This window comes from Chrysemys picta, chromosome 25, assembly GCF_011386835.1.
Source record: "Chrysemys picta bellii isolate R12L10 chromosome 25, ASM1138683v2, whole genome shotgun sequence".
Lineage (NCBI taxonomy): Eukaryota > Metazoa > Chordata > Testudines > Emydidae > Chrysemys > Chrysemys picta.
This window is the reverse complement of record NC_088815.1, coordinates 6,588,994-6,607,125: the sequence shown is the minus strand read 5'-3', so window position 1 is coordinate 6,607,125 and position 18,132 is coordinate 6,588,994. Positions and strand designations below refer to the sequence as shown.

Genomic DNA, 18,132 nt, shown 5'->3' with positions numbered 1-18,132 from the left:
GGTCTGAATTAGGAATCAGTGCGGACTTGGTGGGGGCAGGTGGTCCTGAGTGCTAATCCTGCCACTGTCGGGTGACCTTTTGCAAGTCACTTTGCCTCCCCGTGCCTCAGTTTCCCCATCTTCAAAATAGTACTGACATTTCACAGTGGGTTATAAGGCTTATTTAATTCATGTGTGCATAGAGCTTTGAATTCATCAAGTGCTAAGTATTGTTATTGATACTGTGGCGAGGGGAGCATTAGAAGCCCTTGAGCGAAAGGTGCTAACGCAGAGTGAAGTGTTGTTAAAGAACAACAGCGTGCAAAGCTGTCAGTCAGCTGGGCCTGGAGCTTCGCGGGACCTTGTTAGCATCTCATGGGTTCAGTCGGTTAACACGGCTTCTGTCTTTCTCTTCCAGGTGCATGGGAGAATGGTAGAGCGACCATAAGATCATGCTCTACACAATGACATGTTGGCTTCCAGTCCTGGGCCTCCATTGGATTCTTCTGAGCACAGCCCCCGTGGAGGCCTGCCCGGCTCGCTGCGAGTGCGCTCCTCAGATCAAGTCGGTGGTGTGTCATCGCAAACGCCTCACCTCCATCCCCGAGGGGATCCCCACCGAGACCAAGGTTCTGGAGCTCAGCAAGAACCGGATCCGCTGCCTGAACCCGGGGGACCTGTCCCCTTACCCTTTGCTGGAGGAACTCGATTTAAGCGAGAACATCATCGTCAGTGTGGAGCCCGGAGCCTTCAGCAACCTGTTTCACCTTCAGATCTTGCGGCTCCGAGGCAACCAACTTAAGCTGATCCCTTCTGGAGTCTTCACCAAGCTGACCAATCTCACCCTCCTGGACATCAGCGAGAACAAAATAGTCATCCTGCTGGACTACACGTTCCAGGACCTGAGGAACCTGAAGAACTTGGAGGTGGGAGACAACGACTTGGTGTACATCTCCCAACGGGCTTTCTCTGGCCTCCTAGGCCTGGAGCAGCTGACCATAGAGAAATGCAACCTGACGGCCATCTCGGCCGAATCCCTTTCCTACCTCCAAAACCTGGAGGTCCTGCGGCTCCGACACCTCAGCATCTCCGCGGTGGAAGATGGGAACTTCAAGAAGCTCTACAATCTCCTGCAGCTGGAGATCGACAACTGGCCGCTGCTGGAGGACATCTCGCCCACCGGCTTCCAGGGCCTGAACCTCACGTCGCTCTCCATCACCTACACCAACATCACGGCAGTGCCCACGGCCGCCTTGAGGAACCTGGTGTACCTCATGTACCTGAACTTGTCTTATAACCCCATCAGCACTGTGCCCAAGGGCTCCTTCAAGGACCTCCTCAGGCTGCGAGAGCTCCACATGGTGGGTGCCTTCCTGGTCTCCGTGGAGCCTCAAGCGTTCTCTGGCTTGAGGCAAATCCGCCTCCTCAACCTCTCCAACAATTTCCTCTCCACCCTGGAGGAGAGCACCTTCCATTCAGTGAACACGCTGGAGACGCTGCGCGTGGACAGGAACCCGCTGGCCTGCGACTGCCGCCTCCTCTGGATTCTACAGCGCCGCAAGACGCTCAACTTCGACGGGCAGCAGCCCATGTGCTCCTCACCCCCTGAGATCCAGGGCAACGCCCTGCGTGACTTCCCGGACTCCATACTCTTTGAGTACTTCACCTGCCAAAAGCCCAAAATCAGGGACCGAAAGTTGCAGCACATAACAGCCCGTGAAGGGCAGTCTGTCTCCTTCCTCTGCCGTGCAGACGGAGAGCCCGTTCCTGCCATCATTTGGGTCTCCCCTCAGCACAGGATGATCACCACCAAGAGCACTGGGCGAGCCACCGTCTTGCCCGGGGGCACATTGGAAATCCGCTTTGCCCAGGTCCAAGACAGTGGCACCTACATTTGCATCGCTAGCAATGCCGGAGGCAATGACACCTACTTTGCCACCTTGACGGTCAAGGGGCATCCCGTGGACGGCTCCCTTTATGCAAACCGGACCTTGTACCTCAGCGAGTTCAACGACACCTTCCACAACAACACGCAAGTCTTCTTAAAGTTTACACTGGACCTCAAGACCATCCTGGTCTCCACGGCCATGGGCTGCATCACCTTCCTTGGGGTCGTGCTCTTCTGTTTCCTGCTCCTCTTTGTGTGGAGCCGGGGGCGGGGACAGCACAAAAACAACTTCACCGTGGAATACTCCTTCCGCAAAGTGGATGGCCCCACCACCACCGCCGGGCAGGGCAGCGCCAGGAAGTTCAACATGAAGATGATCTGAGCGGCTCCAGGAGGAGGGTGGTTCCTAGTCCACTGCCTGCCGCCAAATGGGGCCCTCCAAGGGCCGGGCAGGGGGTCAGAGCATCCTTCCTTTGTTTTCCAAGTGAGCACTTCGTCTCGTCAGGTGGCTGCGCTCCCCTGAGGGTCGAGGCAGTAAAACTCGCGGCGGAACCTGGCTGGGACGTTGGCTCGATTCGACCACAAGGGCTTGGAAGCGACCTGGAGGAGCGAGCGGTTTTCCTTATTGGTCTTGCCACACAACTGAACTGAGCAGAAGCATCACTGGAAACAGCCCCAGGTGCCTCCCAGCGGCTTATTCTCGTTTCTGAGCACACCCCACCTTCTTGGAGCTGTGAGACCCCCCCATGCCCAGGTCCCAGAAGGCAAGCGCGGGCCAAGGAGGCATGCACAGCCCTTGTGGGTCTGGGCCTCGCAATGGAGCTAACATTCTTTTTTATCAACTATGCATTTTCCAGACCATGAGCAAGCAGCGTCTGGGCCCGGAGAACCGGCTTCCTTTTTTAAGAGACGATGTGGAACCCTTTCTCGGTTGTGGTTTATGGTTCGTATTTAATTTGTTGGGAGGTGTTTTTTTTAAATGAATTTCCAACAGAAGTCTTCCTGTGCGACAAAGGATTCCCGCAGAGCAGAGCGAGGGCAGCTCCCGGCTGCCCCGGCACGCACGCCAACCGGCCTGGGCGGCTCGATCCAACGCAGGGGAGGTGCTGTGCCTGGGACGAGTTCCTCTCAGCATTTGGAAGAAGGGGAAACCTCTGAAGCTTGCAAAGCCCGGCGCCCGGGGCGGGATCGTCCTGCACAAGCAATAATAACCCAACCCGACAGTCCCTTCCGGCCGTACGGGTCTGTGCAGGCACGAATGCCACCCCATTGGCGCTGAGCGGTATTTCACCAAAGCACGCTGGCGTTCGAAGCCAGAGACCAGGCTGCTGGTTGTGACGGCAGCAGAAAGGGGAAGCGCAGCCCCTGTGAGTTATGGCCAGGCCTCCGAAGGCTCCGAGCCTAGCTAGCTGGCTCGCGTGTATGCGTCTCTCCCGGGCTACACAGGGCTCTCGTGTGCATTCGCACAGGCTACCTGCTTTTAGGCTGGGCCTGGCAGCAAATTCTGCCATGTTGGCAGGAGGCTGGGAGCTCTTCCGGGGGAGAGCCCGTCCCTACATCTCGAGAGGCGCGGACAAAATCTCCACGGTAAAAAAATGACACCATATGGACTGTGTCTCTCACTGCTGCTGGCCTCTCTGGTCTGTTCCAGCCCTGCTCCTCCCCCAGGCCCCACCCCCACTCCATCTCTTCCCTCGAGGCCACGCCCTCTTCCTGCCCCTGCTCCGCCCCCACCCCTGAGGCTCCACCCCCACTCCACCTCTTTCCTTGAGGCCCCGCCCTCGCCCTGCCTCTTCCCGCCCCTGGCTCCGCCTCCTCCCCTGAGGCCCTACCCTCACTCCGCCACTTCCTGCCCACACTCCACCCCCTCCCCAAGGCCCCTGCCAGCCTGCCACTCTCCACCCCCCCCAAGCCACCAAACAGCTGTTCGGTGATGGCCACGTGGTGGAAAAGCTGTTGGGCAGTGGCACCCTCCAACAGCTGTGACTGGTGGGTGCTGAGCACCCATTCTTTTTTTCCATGGGTGCTCCAGTTCCGGAGCACCCACGGAGTCGGCGCCTGCCTGGGGAGAAGGAGGAGTCCCCCATTCCTGTTCTCAGGGGAGCTGCTCCCAGAGGACAGCGGGGTGGAGCTGGGCACACAGTGGGGCGGGATGATGAGGAGTTGCTCTGGCTCCCCTGTGGGAATGGAGGGTCCCTGTCCCCTGAGCCTGTTGGGGGTAGAGGCCCCGTCACCCATCCTGGATGAACGGGGTAATGTTTTATCTGGCCATGCATCTAACTGCCCAGCCAACTGTGCAGTTACCCAGTTTGAATCTATTGCTATGGCAACTGTGTGTACAAATTAGGTGTGCGCTTGTGCGTGCCCTAATGGGCATGCACAAATGCACGGGCACTTTGGAGCCCCTGACTCTCTGAGAGGGCACCCCCATATCAAAAGAGGCCGCCACTAGTGGAAAAAGAGACGTCCTGACCTGTGCAGAGAGACAGCGAATGAGCCAAACGCATTGAAACAGAGAGTCCGACCCGCACCGCAAGAGAGAGCGCCCGAGCTATGCAATCAGCGCCCGAGCCATGTGAAGAAAGGGTCACCCCAAAACCAGCTGGTCTTTTATCCCAGCGAGCTCCATTTAACCCACCAGCCGTCTGGGCCTTTGGCTTGCAAGCTCTGCAGGGCCTTCAGAGACCAGCGAGGCAGTGGAAAAACAACGCCAGATGTTCGTGTGCCTGTAGGGCTGTAACAAGGTTGGAAAATAAACAGCTATTTAAACAATAGCATAACAAAGGCACGCGCCCCACACAGACACACAACCCACAGAGACACCCCGTTAAGCACAGCAAACTCCACTGCAGCGTTAGCCTCCTCAATTACCCCTTCCACCCGCCGCCTGGTCCTGGCCGTGTGCGCGCGCCTGGCCCAGACGTGGCTAATCCTTCTGGTTGAGGCTCCGTGTGTGCCACGACATTTTCTGTTCGCAGACTAAGCCGCGGCTGTTTGCGTTGACGTGAAAACATTGAGGATGGCAGACAAAGCGCGTCCATATGGCGGGAGATTTTTTTTTTTTAAGGATCCCCGGGGAGGGGGCGGGGAGGCAAGTGACTAGCCCAGGTGGGCGTGAACTGGATTCGGGGTTTGCCCAGGATCTGTGGGTGTTTAACAGCCCCACAGAGCGATGCTAAGGAGTGCCGGGACAGGCCCGGTGCTGCACCTCTTCCCCGCTGAAGGCCATGTCTAAAGGGACGGCGTTTCTTTACAGCGCGGCTGGCTCCGCAAGCCCGGTTCGTCGGGAAGGTGCCGCTTCTGGCTCATGGCCTTTTAGTACCCCTGCCCCTGGCTGTTTATTGTGACGCAGAGCTGGCTGGATATCAGTCACTGGCCACATTACTCATCCCATAATGTACCCAGCAAAATCATTCTGCTGGCTGGCTCTACTATTAGTCATTTGGAAGGAAGTGTTGCCTAGTGGTTAGAACAGCGTGGGCACCCCAGTGCCACTGTCTGACCCCAGGGCAAGCCATGTCCCCGCTCTTGTGCCTCATTTTACTCATATGTAATAATCCCTGCTTCTTAATACTAATTCGGCCCTTACAGAGCAGCTCGTAGGGTGCTGTGTGAGCCTTAATTCATGATTTAGTGTTTGCAAAGCTCTTTGAGCTCCATGGAGGAAAGGCCCAAAATAAGAGCATTATAAATAACATACTGGTTAGTATGTGCAGGCACAGCACTGTCCTCTACTGGATGGAATCAGAACTGCTCCACTGAGTGTCATAGGCCCTATACTGCTAATGGAGATTTGCATTTAGCTTCAGTGGCAGGAGTCTGTGCTTCCGCAGCAGGAGCAGCTGGGGTCTATCTCTGCTGCGGTCTGAAGTCTTAAGTAGAGCTGTGCAAATAATGGATTTCTGGTTTTTTTGGTTCACTGGCAGTTCTGAATTGAGGGGGGGGATTAATTTCAACTCAAACCAAAAGCAAAATTTTCAAAAATTTCACCAAATCAAAAAGGCAAAAAACATGTTTTGGGTCAAAACAAAACATTTCATTTCGACTGTGCGAGGGTTTTTGTGTTTGGTTTTTTTACTTTTTAATCCATTTTAAGGCAGTTTTCGAACAAAGCGTCATTTTGAACTGAAAAGGTTAAACCTTTTGACTGTCGCTGAATTTTCCCCCCCAACACAATCTAACTACGTGCTTTGGTGTGGCCAAATCTGCATCCCCCCCCCAACACACACGAAAAAAAATGTTTTGGCTGAAAAGTTTCATTCAGTGCTAATCTTAAGTAGCCCCAACATGCAGCATCAGGAGACGTATTTCTCCGCTCTGATGATTTTATCCCCCATTGGACGTCCCAGGCCTCCTCGGTCTGTGGTATCATTTTCCCCCCCAGCAACTGACGGTGATTGCCACAGACAGAACAGCCTCACTTCACATGGGGCATGAGCAGCGGGAGCAGGCGGCAAAGGTCCGGAATGCGTGCAGGGCTGGTGCAAGGACGTTTCGTGCCGTAGGCGAAACTTCCACCTTGCGCCTCCCCCCCACCAGCCCTGCGGCAGCTCCCCGTCCCCTCCTCCACCCTGAGGCGCCCCCCCCCGTCTACCCTGAGGTACCCCCCCGCAGCAGCTCCCCCACCCCGGGGAGCCGTGCAGCAGCTCCCCACCCCAGCTCACCTCTCCTCCCCGAGCACGCCACCCCCGCTCTAATTCTCCTCCCCTCCCAGGTTTGCGGTGCCAAACAGCTGATTGGCGCTGGGAGGCAGGAGACGGAGCGGCGACCGCGCGCTCGGGGAGGGGAGGCGTAGGAACGCTGTAAAAAAAAATTGGGGGCACCGCTTTTTGGTGCCCCCAAATCTTGGCGCCCTAGGCAACCGGTAGCACCGGCCCTGAATGCATGCCAAGAACGTGAAGAACAAGGAAGGGGGGGGGGAAATATAGAGCTGATGGGCCTGGTCATGCCGCTTTGAAGTCAACAGCACCCCAGGCATCAGAGGAAGCAGGACTGGGCCCAGAATCCCATGAGTCATCTGTGCAATATTCGTCAGTTTCACTTTGCAGAGTTCATGCAGATTTTGTCTTTGATTCCCATCCAGGGAGACTCCACCACGCAGCGCAGCCAATGGTTGCTCCCTCCCAGGCTCACTGAGGGAAGAGGGGATGGAGGACTGGCGCCCATCTCTTCATTTGTTTTGAAATCATGTCATTTCCACTTTTTTTTTTAAATGGAAGAATAAAGACGTCAAATCTTTTAGAGCAAATTTGCAAACCTGGGTACTCCCCACTGAGGCAGCTACACCCCCCGAGCCAGGGGCTGTGCATGGCACTGGGGAATCTCCGCTCGCTCTGTTGCTGCAGATGCAGCACTACAACTCATCTGGCCCATTATATGTGCATTGCAGTATGCAGACCTTGCACAATCATTTTCACAAGCATGGGCCCGTGCAAACCATTCCTAAGGGCAGCAGGAGTCACCGTGAACGGGACTGGGGGGTCAGGCGCCCTGGGTTGTTGGTGGGTGACCTTGGTGAACGCGTGTCCCCTCTGTATATGTGTGTCAGTTCTGCCTCTGGGACCCAGGGATCATGCCACGTATCTGGGAGAAGCAGAACTGCTTGCATGTTTGGGACTGAATTTTGTAATGGCTGTTGGAGAAAACCAAAGATCGTGGCTTGTCTGTGCCTCGCGGGCACAATAACAGGACAACAGGTCTCCTCGGGCCATCGCCTCCGTCCAGGAGCTGAAGTGCGGAGTGGTGTTATCAGTACATTCAGCCCCATGAATGGCTCCTGGAGGAGGTGTTAACAAAGCCCATGATAAATTGTAGGCATAAATATACATGCAAATGAACACACATGCGTGGCATACAGATACCAGCCCCTGTGCGAGTGCCCGCTCCTATCCCAGCTGCTCTGTATCAAGGACCTCAGGAAACTCTATCCTTCCCCCCCGCCCACCATCACGGACTTGCTCTGCCAGCGTTCCCACGAGAGATGTTGGTTTCTTGGCTCCCCTGGTGGATTAAAACAGGTCTCGGATGCTGAGGCGCCCCCCAGGAAGGGGACTGGGAGGCCTGACGCCTCTCCCCTGGGGCAGGTGGGCGGCTTTTTGGGGGGCCCCCCTTTATTTTCACGGGATTTTTCCCTCTCCCCTTCCTCTTAAGCCCTTATGTGTTCACTCTGGGTGCTGCGTCCCCTCAGGCAGCGGCAGCAGGGCTAGGCCGTGCCATACACGCCTGCCCGGCAGCAGCTACCCCAGCGGCAAGGCCTGGGCATGGGAAGGTGTCAAGGCTGGATCCCCACTTTGAACTTTAGGGTACAAATGTAGGGGCCTGCATGAAAACTTCTAAGCTTAACTACCAGCTTAGCTCTGGTTCTGCTGCCACCATTTCAATGGATTCCATTCCTGGGAAACCTTGAAAAACCTTCACCAAATCCCTGGTGAAAACAGATCCAAACCCCTTGGATCTTAAAACAAGGGGAAATTAACCATTCCCCTCCTTCCTCCCACCAACTCCTGGTGAATCAGTTCCAACCCCCCTGGGATCTACAACAGGGAGAAATTAACCATCCCCCCTCCTTCCTCCCACCAACTCCTGGTGAATCAAGATCCAAACCCCTTGGATCTTAAAACAAGGAAAAATCAATCAGGTTCTTAAAAAGAAGGTTTTTAATTAAAGAAAAAGGTAAAAATCATCTCTGTAAAATCAGTATGGAAATTAACCTTACAGGGTAATCAAACTTAAAGAGCTCAGAGGACTCCCCTCTAGTCTCAGGTTCAAAGTACAGCAAACAAAGATAAACACTCTGGTAAAAGGTACATTTACAAGTTGAGAAAAACAAAGGAAAACTAACACGCCTTGCCTGGCTATTTACTTACAAGTTTGAAATAGGAGAGACTTGTTTAGAAAGATGTGGAGAACCTGGATTGATGTCTGGTCCCTCTCAGTCCCGAGAACGAACACACTCCCAAACAAAGAACACAAACAACAGCCTTCCCCCCCCCAAGATTTGAAAGTATCTTGTCCCCTTATTGGTCCTTTGGTCAGATGCCAGCCAGGTTACCTGAGCTTCTTAACCCTTTACAGGGAAAAGGATTTTGGAGTCTCTGGCCAGGAGGGATTTTTATAGTACTGTACACAGGACAGCTATTACCCTTCCCTTTATAGTTATGACAGAAGGCGTCCCTCCAAACTGACTCCGCCCCTCCCACCCAGACCGGAGTAGGTCAGGGTGGGCAGCAGACCCCAGCCCTGCGTGCCCAGGGGCACAGGGACCCTGCCTGGATGTGATTTTGTGAATGCGTTCTAGGCACAAGAGGTTTGACAATTTAATCCTAAAAGACCATAGAGACACAGGGCCAAATTCCTTCCTGGATGAAATCCACTGGCCTCAGTGAAGTTACAGCCGGGATGAATCTGCCCATTAACATAGCCCACGCAGAGGCTATTATGGAACCCGAAAGGGTCACAACAGAGATCGAGGTCAAGCCAAAGACTGGTTCATCGGAGACACTGAAAGCAGAGATGGACAAGACCTAACTAGGTCATCTAGTCTATCTCTTGCACCCTGTGGGCTATAGGGGGTCTCCTCTCCAGCCCTTTGGCCAACCCCAGTTCAAACGACCCAAGCAATGTGGCTTCTGTCCCCTGCCTGGGGAACCTGTGTGTTCCCTGTGTCCCGTTCCACCCTGCCTCTCCCCGTGCTGCCCCAGGGGGGAGGAAGGTCAGGAAGGGGAACCAGCCCTGAAGAGCGCCCACAAGCGGCTGGAAAGGCAGCCATCACTAGGACCTGGAAAGAGATGGGAATATGGGGGATTGCTCCGCGATCCAGCAGCTGCTCTCTGGGACCATGTCCTTCCCCGGTGCCTGCAGTCCTCGGAGGATGGGACATCAGCGTCAGACCCTCCCAAAGGCAAGCGGGATCCACCTTCAGACTGTCCCGAATGACTTACCCCTTTAGAAATTAAATATTCCACCTCGGTATGTGATGCTTTGTCGTCGTCCCTCTCTGGGGCTTGCCCTGACACCAGGGGCGAGCCCGCGTCTCTGCTGAGTCCATATGGCCTGCAGCCAGTTAGCAAAGAGGCGACCCGCAGAGCTGGGCGGGGGCGGGGTGCTTTCTTCAGCTGCCAGCACAGTGGCATGGAACTGGTCAGGGGGATCATCCCCAGTTACAACCAGTAGTCCCCACCCTCCACGTAGCCACATCACCCCCTACTCAGCCACTGCCTGCAGGCACCCGGGATGCTGGGGCACCCGTTTGAGAGGCTCCATGGCCCAGCCTGGATTCAGAAGCCAGAAGTGTGGGGCAGGGAGGGAACTCCCTCCCAGGGATGGGGCTGGGACTGATTGGCAGAAGACATGAATGAGCTGGCCGTGCCATGCAGCTGCGTGGGTCACATATGCCCCAGGCTACCACAGCGAGTGGGAGCCGCTCGATCAATCTCCCCCTGGCCACGCCACCTGTTCACACCCGCAGCCCCAATGGCCTCACCGCAGGCAGCAGCCCCCAGCTACCAACATGCCCATGTCACAGTGACACGCAGAACATGGGGGCTGACCCCGCACCCACACTGAATTGGGGGCAGCGCCCAAACATTGCGGCTCGAGTCCCTCTCTGCAAGGGTCTAATGAGAACGCCCCATCCAAGCTGTGACATTCAGCTCCTACCCCACAGCTGCCCGCCTCCCCTCTGATGTCAATGCGGCTTTCTTTCCTTAGCCCCTTAGTCTGGTCAGCACTATTCAGCCCCTGCTGAAAATGCCAACGTGCCTGCCCTTGGACTGCCAGCTGCTGGGAGCCACCTGCAGGCTTTTCCTCCCCACCTAGCCCACCACTGCTCCCGCCTCCAGCCCACGGCCCCTTGGCACGCTCACCTGACCCCACCCCAGAGAGCTATGCATGCCATGTTGTGTCAGGAGCCCCAGTGGCGTCGTCCGCGCAGCTAGCGAGTCCATGTTCAGAGTCTGGGGCTTTTAGGGGAGGGGATGAAAACCTAAGAGCTGGGAAGCCCCGGGTGGTTCCTATGGAAGGCCTTGTCTGCACGGAACATGCACCGTTTTCTATGTAACAAGCATGTGAAATATACCTGAGAAAAGCAACGCCTCCCGTGTCGTTTTTCCCTCCCCCTCTGCGGAGTGACGCATGAGAAAAGGCAGAATCGAGGGCTAACGGCCTGTAAATGGGGGGCAGCCGCACCCGGCCAGCCCCTGAGCACCCCAGCACTTGCGGCTGTAAAGATCCAGAGGGTTTGGTTTTAAGGCAGGGTCTGAAATCTGCACTCAGCCTCTCTCGCTCTGGCTATCAGGAGTTGTTCCACTGCACTCCATGGACTTGCTCCAATCTAGAGCTGGCATAAGTGAGGGGAATGGGTATGTCTACACTCAGGCGCTGACTCAGGTTTGCGCCGGAGCCCCTTTTCCGTCCACACACAAATCAGTCTGACTCAGTTCAGCAAGCACTCAGGCCCCAGGTCCTAAGACCCTGCTAGAGGGGTGCGTCGGAGCCCAAGCCCCCTCTGACTTGGGTCCAAGCCCTCTCACTCTGCAGTGTGGACGCAACTCACGTTGCAGCCCCGAGTCAGAAGGGCTGGGTAGTACCATATGGACCTGTTAGCACAGCTGTAAGACCTGGGTCCAGCGATTGTAAGCCCCAGTTCACAATGCAGTGTGAGCTTGGAAACACTGAGACCACAAGCCCAGGTCCCACAGAGCTGGGCTTAGAGTGCAGTGTAGACATACTCTGACTCCAGCGGAGTGACTCCGGATTAACACCGTCCCGGCTGACAGCAGGATCTGCACCCCCGACAGGGCCCAGATCCCTGAGTTCAATGGGACTTTGAGGACCTGGGCCTAGCATCCTAACTGGTTATCGGCACACGGCCAAGCATTTCCCCATTGGGTCACATGCGTTTGTGACGGGTCTGGGGACAGGGCTTGCTCTGCATTGGCTCTTCCCAGAACCAGGAGATGGTCTCGGGGAGCACCTCACAGATCAGCATCTGCACTGCAAGCAGCACCCCCCAGGGCAGACTGAGGATCCAGAGGGACTCGGAGACAGTGGTCTCTGCACAGCAGGACGGAAGCACGGTGGTAGGGGTGAGACACTTGTTCTGCCGCTGCTCTGTGGATACACAGGGGCCATCGCTCTCCCGGGCTCTCTGTCTGCCACCTCGTGTGATCCAGATCATCCCGTCTGAACTGCCCGGCCTAGTATCCAATTATTCAGCTGCTGCGGTCTCAGCTGCTAAACATTACTGCAAACAAGAGACAGCCCAAACTCTCTTGGTTATTATTATGTGCACTGCGGTAGCGTCTAGGAGCCCCAGGCATGACCCAGGAGCCCACTGCACTAGGCGCTGTACGAACACAGACAAAGATGGTCCCTGCCCCAGACAGATTCCAATCTCAGTCAATCTCTTGATTTAAATCCATTGCTAACAAATAATGAAGCATGAGAACGTCATTATTCAGCGACACAGAGCTTAAGAAAGAGTTAACAGGCCCACTTTATAGTAAAGTGGCACCTATACATAGTTTGCTAATATTCCTGGTGGATTAATAAATTGCTATCAATTACGAGGTAATTGTGCGTGTCAGGTTTTTTAAATACTTAATAGATGATGCTAAAACAACCCGTGGAAGGTAATAAATTGCATAGTCGGAACTAAGACATGATGAATGCACAGGTTGACAAATTGCTACCACTGTTCATCTCTTATTAATAGAGTATTTATAAATATACCCGTAATATTCAGCTAAGATGGCACCTAGTTACCTCTCCTACTTGCAAGGAAATCAGGAGGTTAATAAAGGGTTCACACACACCCCACCCTTCCCCGGGCACTCCAGGACCAACTTGCTGCTGTCTCCTTTGCACATTTACCCCTTTTTCCAGCCCGGCAGCTGTACTCTGTTTCTGTCCCTGATCAGGCCGCATCTGGTCCAAGCACTGAGCGGCAGCCTGAGCCCGTCTCTTTGGGAGCAGATCTCCCTCTTCTGGTAGCAGATCAGAGTTAGGAACCGTCTGACAAGTTCCACCTTGAAGAGGAAGTGGCAGGAAAGGATCTGTTTGTCCGTGCGGGGATCGTGGGCCAGGAGTTCGGGGGTTGTTTCCCATCAAACCCGCTTAACGGTCGTGAAGTGAAAGCTCCTTGATACTTGACACTGCATGTCACTGCATGGCTACTGCGGCAGGCCATCCTGCTGTAGCCGGGCCATGACACATGCCTTGGGGCGCCCTGTCTTCCTGCGCTCTATGGGAGCACCCCACCCTGCTGCCCCCGGTCCAAGGCAACGTGGCAGAGGGCACGTTGTCTGCAGTATGTTGCAGCCACCAGTCCATCGGTGCGAGCTGCTCTGTAGAACCTTTCCCTAAGTGACTGAAGACACAGTCGCCAAGTTGGATGGTCACCCGCATGGTGTCCAGAGCTCCCAGCTCAATGTCTCTGCCTAAACAAGGGCGAGATCCACAGGTGAGTGAGCCGGGAGCTTTGGGATCTCGTCGGCCCCCTGAGTGCACACTGTCCCCTCCTGAGTGCTCCCTAGTTCTTGGATAGCACCAGATTGTAACAGGAAAGCGTGGGTGGGTCTCCTCTGAAAAGTGATTGGGTCAAAATGGCCCTTTTTAACTCCCCAGCTCTGCCCCTGCCAGATCTATTGACGTCGGTAACCAAACCTTCGTTCGCAGTAGTGACACATGAGCCAGAGAAAGCCCGGCGCGGCTGTATCATCCCAGGGGGACTCTGCCGGGCTGGCAGTTAGAGAAAGCGTCCGCCTCTTTGCTCTCCCTCCATGGTCCAATTGTGCCAGTCTACCGGTCCCGAGCTGCCAGAGGAGATAAGGGCAGATGCTGTTGATGAATCTCTCTGTAGGCAGCACCCTGCTGTGGCCTTGACCCCAGGTGGTGGCCGTAGGTTTCCCATTGAGCCCATTTCGGTTCCCTCTGCCTATAGGAACTTTTCTTTTCCATTTCACTTTGAGGGACTCATCCAGCTCCTTGAGTTTCACTCTGGATTTCAAGTTCTAACCCCCCCAAAACCTCAATGCAAAATTCAGCTGGAAATTTATAGGTTAATAGAATCATAGAATCTCAGGGTTGGACGGGACCTCAGGAGGTATCTAGTCCAACCCCCTGCTCAAAGCAGGACCAATTCCCAACTAAATCATCCCAGCCAGGGCTTTGTCAAGCCGGGCCTTAAAAACCTCTAAGGAAGGAGATTCCACCACCTCCCTAGGGAACCCATTCCAGTGCTTCACCACCCTCCTAGTGAAAAAGTTTTTCCTAATAGCCAACCTAAACCCCCCAACTGGTTTTGCCCAGCGCTTAATTTGTGCTGAGCCCTGGCACCTCTGGGCCTGGCCGTTCAGAGCCCCGGCGCCTCTGGGCCTGGCCGTTCAGAGCCCCGGCGCCTCTGGGCCTGGCCGTTCAGAGCCCCGGCGCCTCTGGGCCTGGCCGTTCAGAGCCCCGGTTCAAAGCTCTCTAGCTTTGGGGTGCTGGGCATGGGCAATATTTTTACATTCATAACTGATGCAGCAAGCCCAAAGGCGCGGGGCTCTGAACGGCCAGGCCCAAAGGCGCCGGGGCTCTGAACGGCCAGGCCCAGAGGGGCCAGGGCTTTGAACGGCCAGGCCCAGAGGTGCCGGGACCATGAACCGCCAGGCCCAGAGGTGCCGGGGCTCTGAACGGCCAGGCCCAGAGGTGCCGGGGCTCTGAACTGCCAGGCCCAGGGGCTCCTCTCCCCTCCACTGCATATCATGGAGCTGGAGGTTTGCTCCTCTCAGAGACACAGACGCGGGTTTCTGCTCAGGGCCAGGAATTACAGCGTGGAAATAGCTCCAGTTTTTATGGTTCCATCCAAATCTCCCGGCTCACATTCCCAACCAAAGCTCTGGAGGGTCACTGATACAGCGCCTGCCCTGTGGAGCTCTCACAGCGCTGAACAAAGGCAGGTCAGTGCCATTATCACTGCTTGACAAATGGGGAAACTGAGGCACGGAAAGGCAAAGTGACTTGACCAAAGTCACACGGCGAGTTATTGGCACAGAAGAGAACCCAAGAGTCCAATTGCCCAGCCCCTGTTCTCACCACTAGATCACCCTGTCTCTGCTACACATACACCTGGTCAGTTACCCAACCATATTTTTGGCTGGTAAAGAAGAGCATCAAAGTGGGCCTGGTTAAGAGGCAGGGTGCCGGAGGCCTGGGGCGCCCAGCCTGGTTAACATGCAGGTGGCTGCTCACAGTCTCCCCAGCACCTGTGGTTTAACAGCCCTGGCTGCATTTCCCCTGCTCGAAGAGTGTCGCACTCAAATTCCTCCCGCCAGCCGTTGGCACAAGTTGCTCAGGCAGTGCAAGGGAAGCACCAATTATTACCTGGTGGAACGTCAATGACTGAACCTGCCAAGGAACGGCTCAGAGGTCGCTTGGAGAGCCCTGAGCCACACGGAGACGCATTTAAAAGGCTCTTGGGTTACCAGCTGCTCAAAAAAAGACACACTCGGGGGCCAAACTGATCCCTGGTGTAATTCTATGGGCTGCCCCGGGGGGGTGGGGGTGGATCTGGCCCAGCATGTCGAGAAACGTTTGCAGGATTTGGGGTTTTTCTGCTTTCAAAGAAAACAGCCGTTTAAAATCAGCCCCCTTCTCTGCTCTCCTGCCCGTCTCCACACCCGACGCAAGGCTCTGATCCCATTTACGCTGGTTCACACTGGTGCGCCCCAGCGCCTGCCTTGCAGCAGGACCATCGGGCCCAATCCCTGCCAGCTGACAGTGTCTTTTCAAGGCTTATCCTCTTCCCCTGCTGCCTCACACTGTCACCCTGAGGCCTTGGCCGGAGAGGCAGGTTCTGGCAGTCACAAACTGGCCCTTGTCTTGAGCCCTTCATTATGGCCCCTTCCTCTGCCCGATTCCCTTAATCCCTGAAGCTCAATGTTTCCTTGTTATACAGCCCCAGCTCAGCCTATATGGAGCCTAAATGGTTAGGGCTTAACCTGTATGAAACCAGTTGATTCTCAAGCTGGGTGCGCCTGGGAATGGGCTAATTTCCTGGATGTGCTCCAAGATCCCCGCGGGGGGCTGCGTGCCTGGGAAGGGGACGAGACCGGAGCTCCAGGGAACCAAGACAGCAGTTTTCCCCTTCCAGCCGTCTCTCTCAGACCGATCACAATGCGATAACATCTGTGGGCACGTCAGGCTTCGGGAACCTTTGCACCAGTCGCCCTCGTGAATGAGGAACAATGCGGCGTGAACCTTTGCACCAGTCGCCCGCCCCCGCCCCAGGTCCTCGTGAATGAGGAACAATGCGGCGACAAATAATAGTGAACTGGACTTGATGTTTCCGTAGGCTTCAGCGCTATGACATAGCTTGCTGCCCCCTCCTGCCCCCCGCAAAGCAGCCCACAGGTCAAATTGGGAGCAGAGGCAAGATCAGAGCCAGCATGAAGGAGAATTTTGGGGGGGTGAAGTTGGGGGGAGGATGCTTTGCAGGGGGACGAGGCTCCTGTGAAGCATTCTCAGGGTGAACAGAGACGGTGATTCCTTGTGGCACAGAAAGTCCATCATCCCACCCCACCCCACCTCTCAGCCCCACCTGACCCACGCCTCGCCTTCACCTACAAACACCCCATCAGCATCCTTGCAATTGCTTTCCCACTCCCCGCATCCCCCTCCCTGCTGAGCTGCAAGGGGCGCTGTCCTCTGCGCCCCCCCCCCCCCCCCAGTGCAACCTGGGTGTTACATCATGGCCCCAAAGGGGCCCTTAAATGTTTCTGGGATCCTTAATCTAGCCCTGCCTTAAAATCTTTCCATGTTTTCAGGACCAATGTGACTCTGGCATCCGATTCCCTCATGGAAAGAAACGTTGTGGGATGAGCAGGAAGGAAATTAGGACACACGGGGCCTGCACCCAGGGGAGAGGACATCATACGGGGAATAAGAAATAGAGGGGAAGGGGACAGGTCCCATCCCAGCCTCCCCCCTATGTTTGGGCCTTTCCTAAAGAACTAGTCACCCATAGAATCCCTGGGCAGCAAACAGAGATAGAGTAGAATTAGGGGCAATGCTGCCCTCTGCTGGGGAGAATCAGCACGGATGATGGAAAAACTACAGTCCCCGCCATCCTATTCCCCCACGCCCCATAAAACGTCTGCTGTGATGTGAAACGAGCTATATTCAGTCCTGAAGCTGGGTCAGGTGTGAAGTCACATGGGGCAGAAGTCACATTGCACGTTAACATCACACAGGACAACGGTATTGGTATGAGGCACAGAATTCACTAGAGGCTTTGCCACTTTTGAGTAGAGTGGCCGTGACCCCTAATACATCCCCAGAATACCAGACATTCTGGTACTTCCAGGGACGGCATGGGCGTGACCCTGCTTCCGCCGGTGGGACCTGGCATGCAATGTGTGGGGGCGGGGCGGCACGCTCTTCAAAAGGGCATCATCCATGCATGATACCAGAAAAAATTATGTCCAGTACTGGACAGGGGACAAACCAGAAAAAAGCAGGCTTAAAACCAGACGAATGGCCTGCCTACTTTTGATTATTTGTCCCAAAATCAACATAGATAGATAGATAGATAGATGGGGTGTCTGGGGAGGGATAGATAGATAGATAGATAGATAGATAGATAGATAGATAGATAGATAGATAGAGGGGGTGGATGGGAATAGATAGATAGATAGATAGATAGATAGATAGATGGGATGTCTGGGGAGGGATAGATAGATATGATTATCATGATGCTAGATCGATTCATCCTTTGGGCTCAAGGTGCTATAGCTCTGTATAAATGTAAGGATGAAAGATGGAGGTTACTTACCTGTAACTGGAGGCTCTTTGAGACGTGTGGTCCCGATCTGTATTCCATACGTTGGCTACATATGCACACTATGCACCTAAGTCCGGAACTTTTTATACACTGCATCCGTTGGTGCGCACTTGCACTGTAGTTCTCCTCATGGTCCGAGCCAAGGGCATAAAAGGAGGTGCAGGCAGACGCCTCTCCAGTTTCTTACCGCGGTTCAAACAGTCTGCAGCAGAGGGGATGGCGGGCGGGTAGGGGAATACACATGGGGACCACACATCTGGAAGAACCAACAGTTACAGATAAGTAACTCTATTTCTTCTTTGAGTGACGGTCCCTATGTGTATTCCTCAAGTGGGAGATTAACAAGCAGTAGTCAGACTGGGGGTGGCGGTGAGGACGCAGAAGTGATAACGGACTGCAATATTGCTGTCCCCACAGCTGAAGCCGCAGTTGATGACTGGACCAG

At 55.0% G+C, this 18,132-nt stretch overlaps 2 protein-coding genes across 7 annotated transcripts in view; both read left to right on the top strand.

Moving 5' to 3' along the window:
- The window catches only part of LINGO3 (leucine rich repeat and Ig domain containing 3), a 125,504-nt gene extending 114,548 nt beyond the window's left edge, over positions 1 to 10,956 (top strand). For all 6 annotated transcript variants that reach the window (XM_024107941.3, XM_008171330.4, XM_005283865.4 and 3 more), the window contains one exon: positions 398 to 10,956. In XM_024107941.3, coding sequence (XP_023963709.1) covers positions 432 to 2,249 — 1,818 coding nt within the window. In that variant the 5' untranslated portion in view covers positions 398 to 431 and the 3' untranslated portion in view covers positions 2,250 to 10,956. The remainder of the gene's footprint in view (positions 1 to 397) is intronic.
- The window catches only part of PEAK3 (PEAK family member 3), a 294,394-nt gene that overhangs the window by 235,635 nt on the left and 40,627 nt on the right, over positions 1 to 18,132 (top strand). The gene's annotated exons all lie outside the window — the stretch shown is intronic.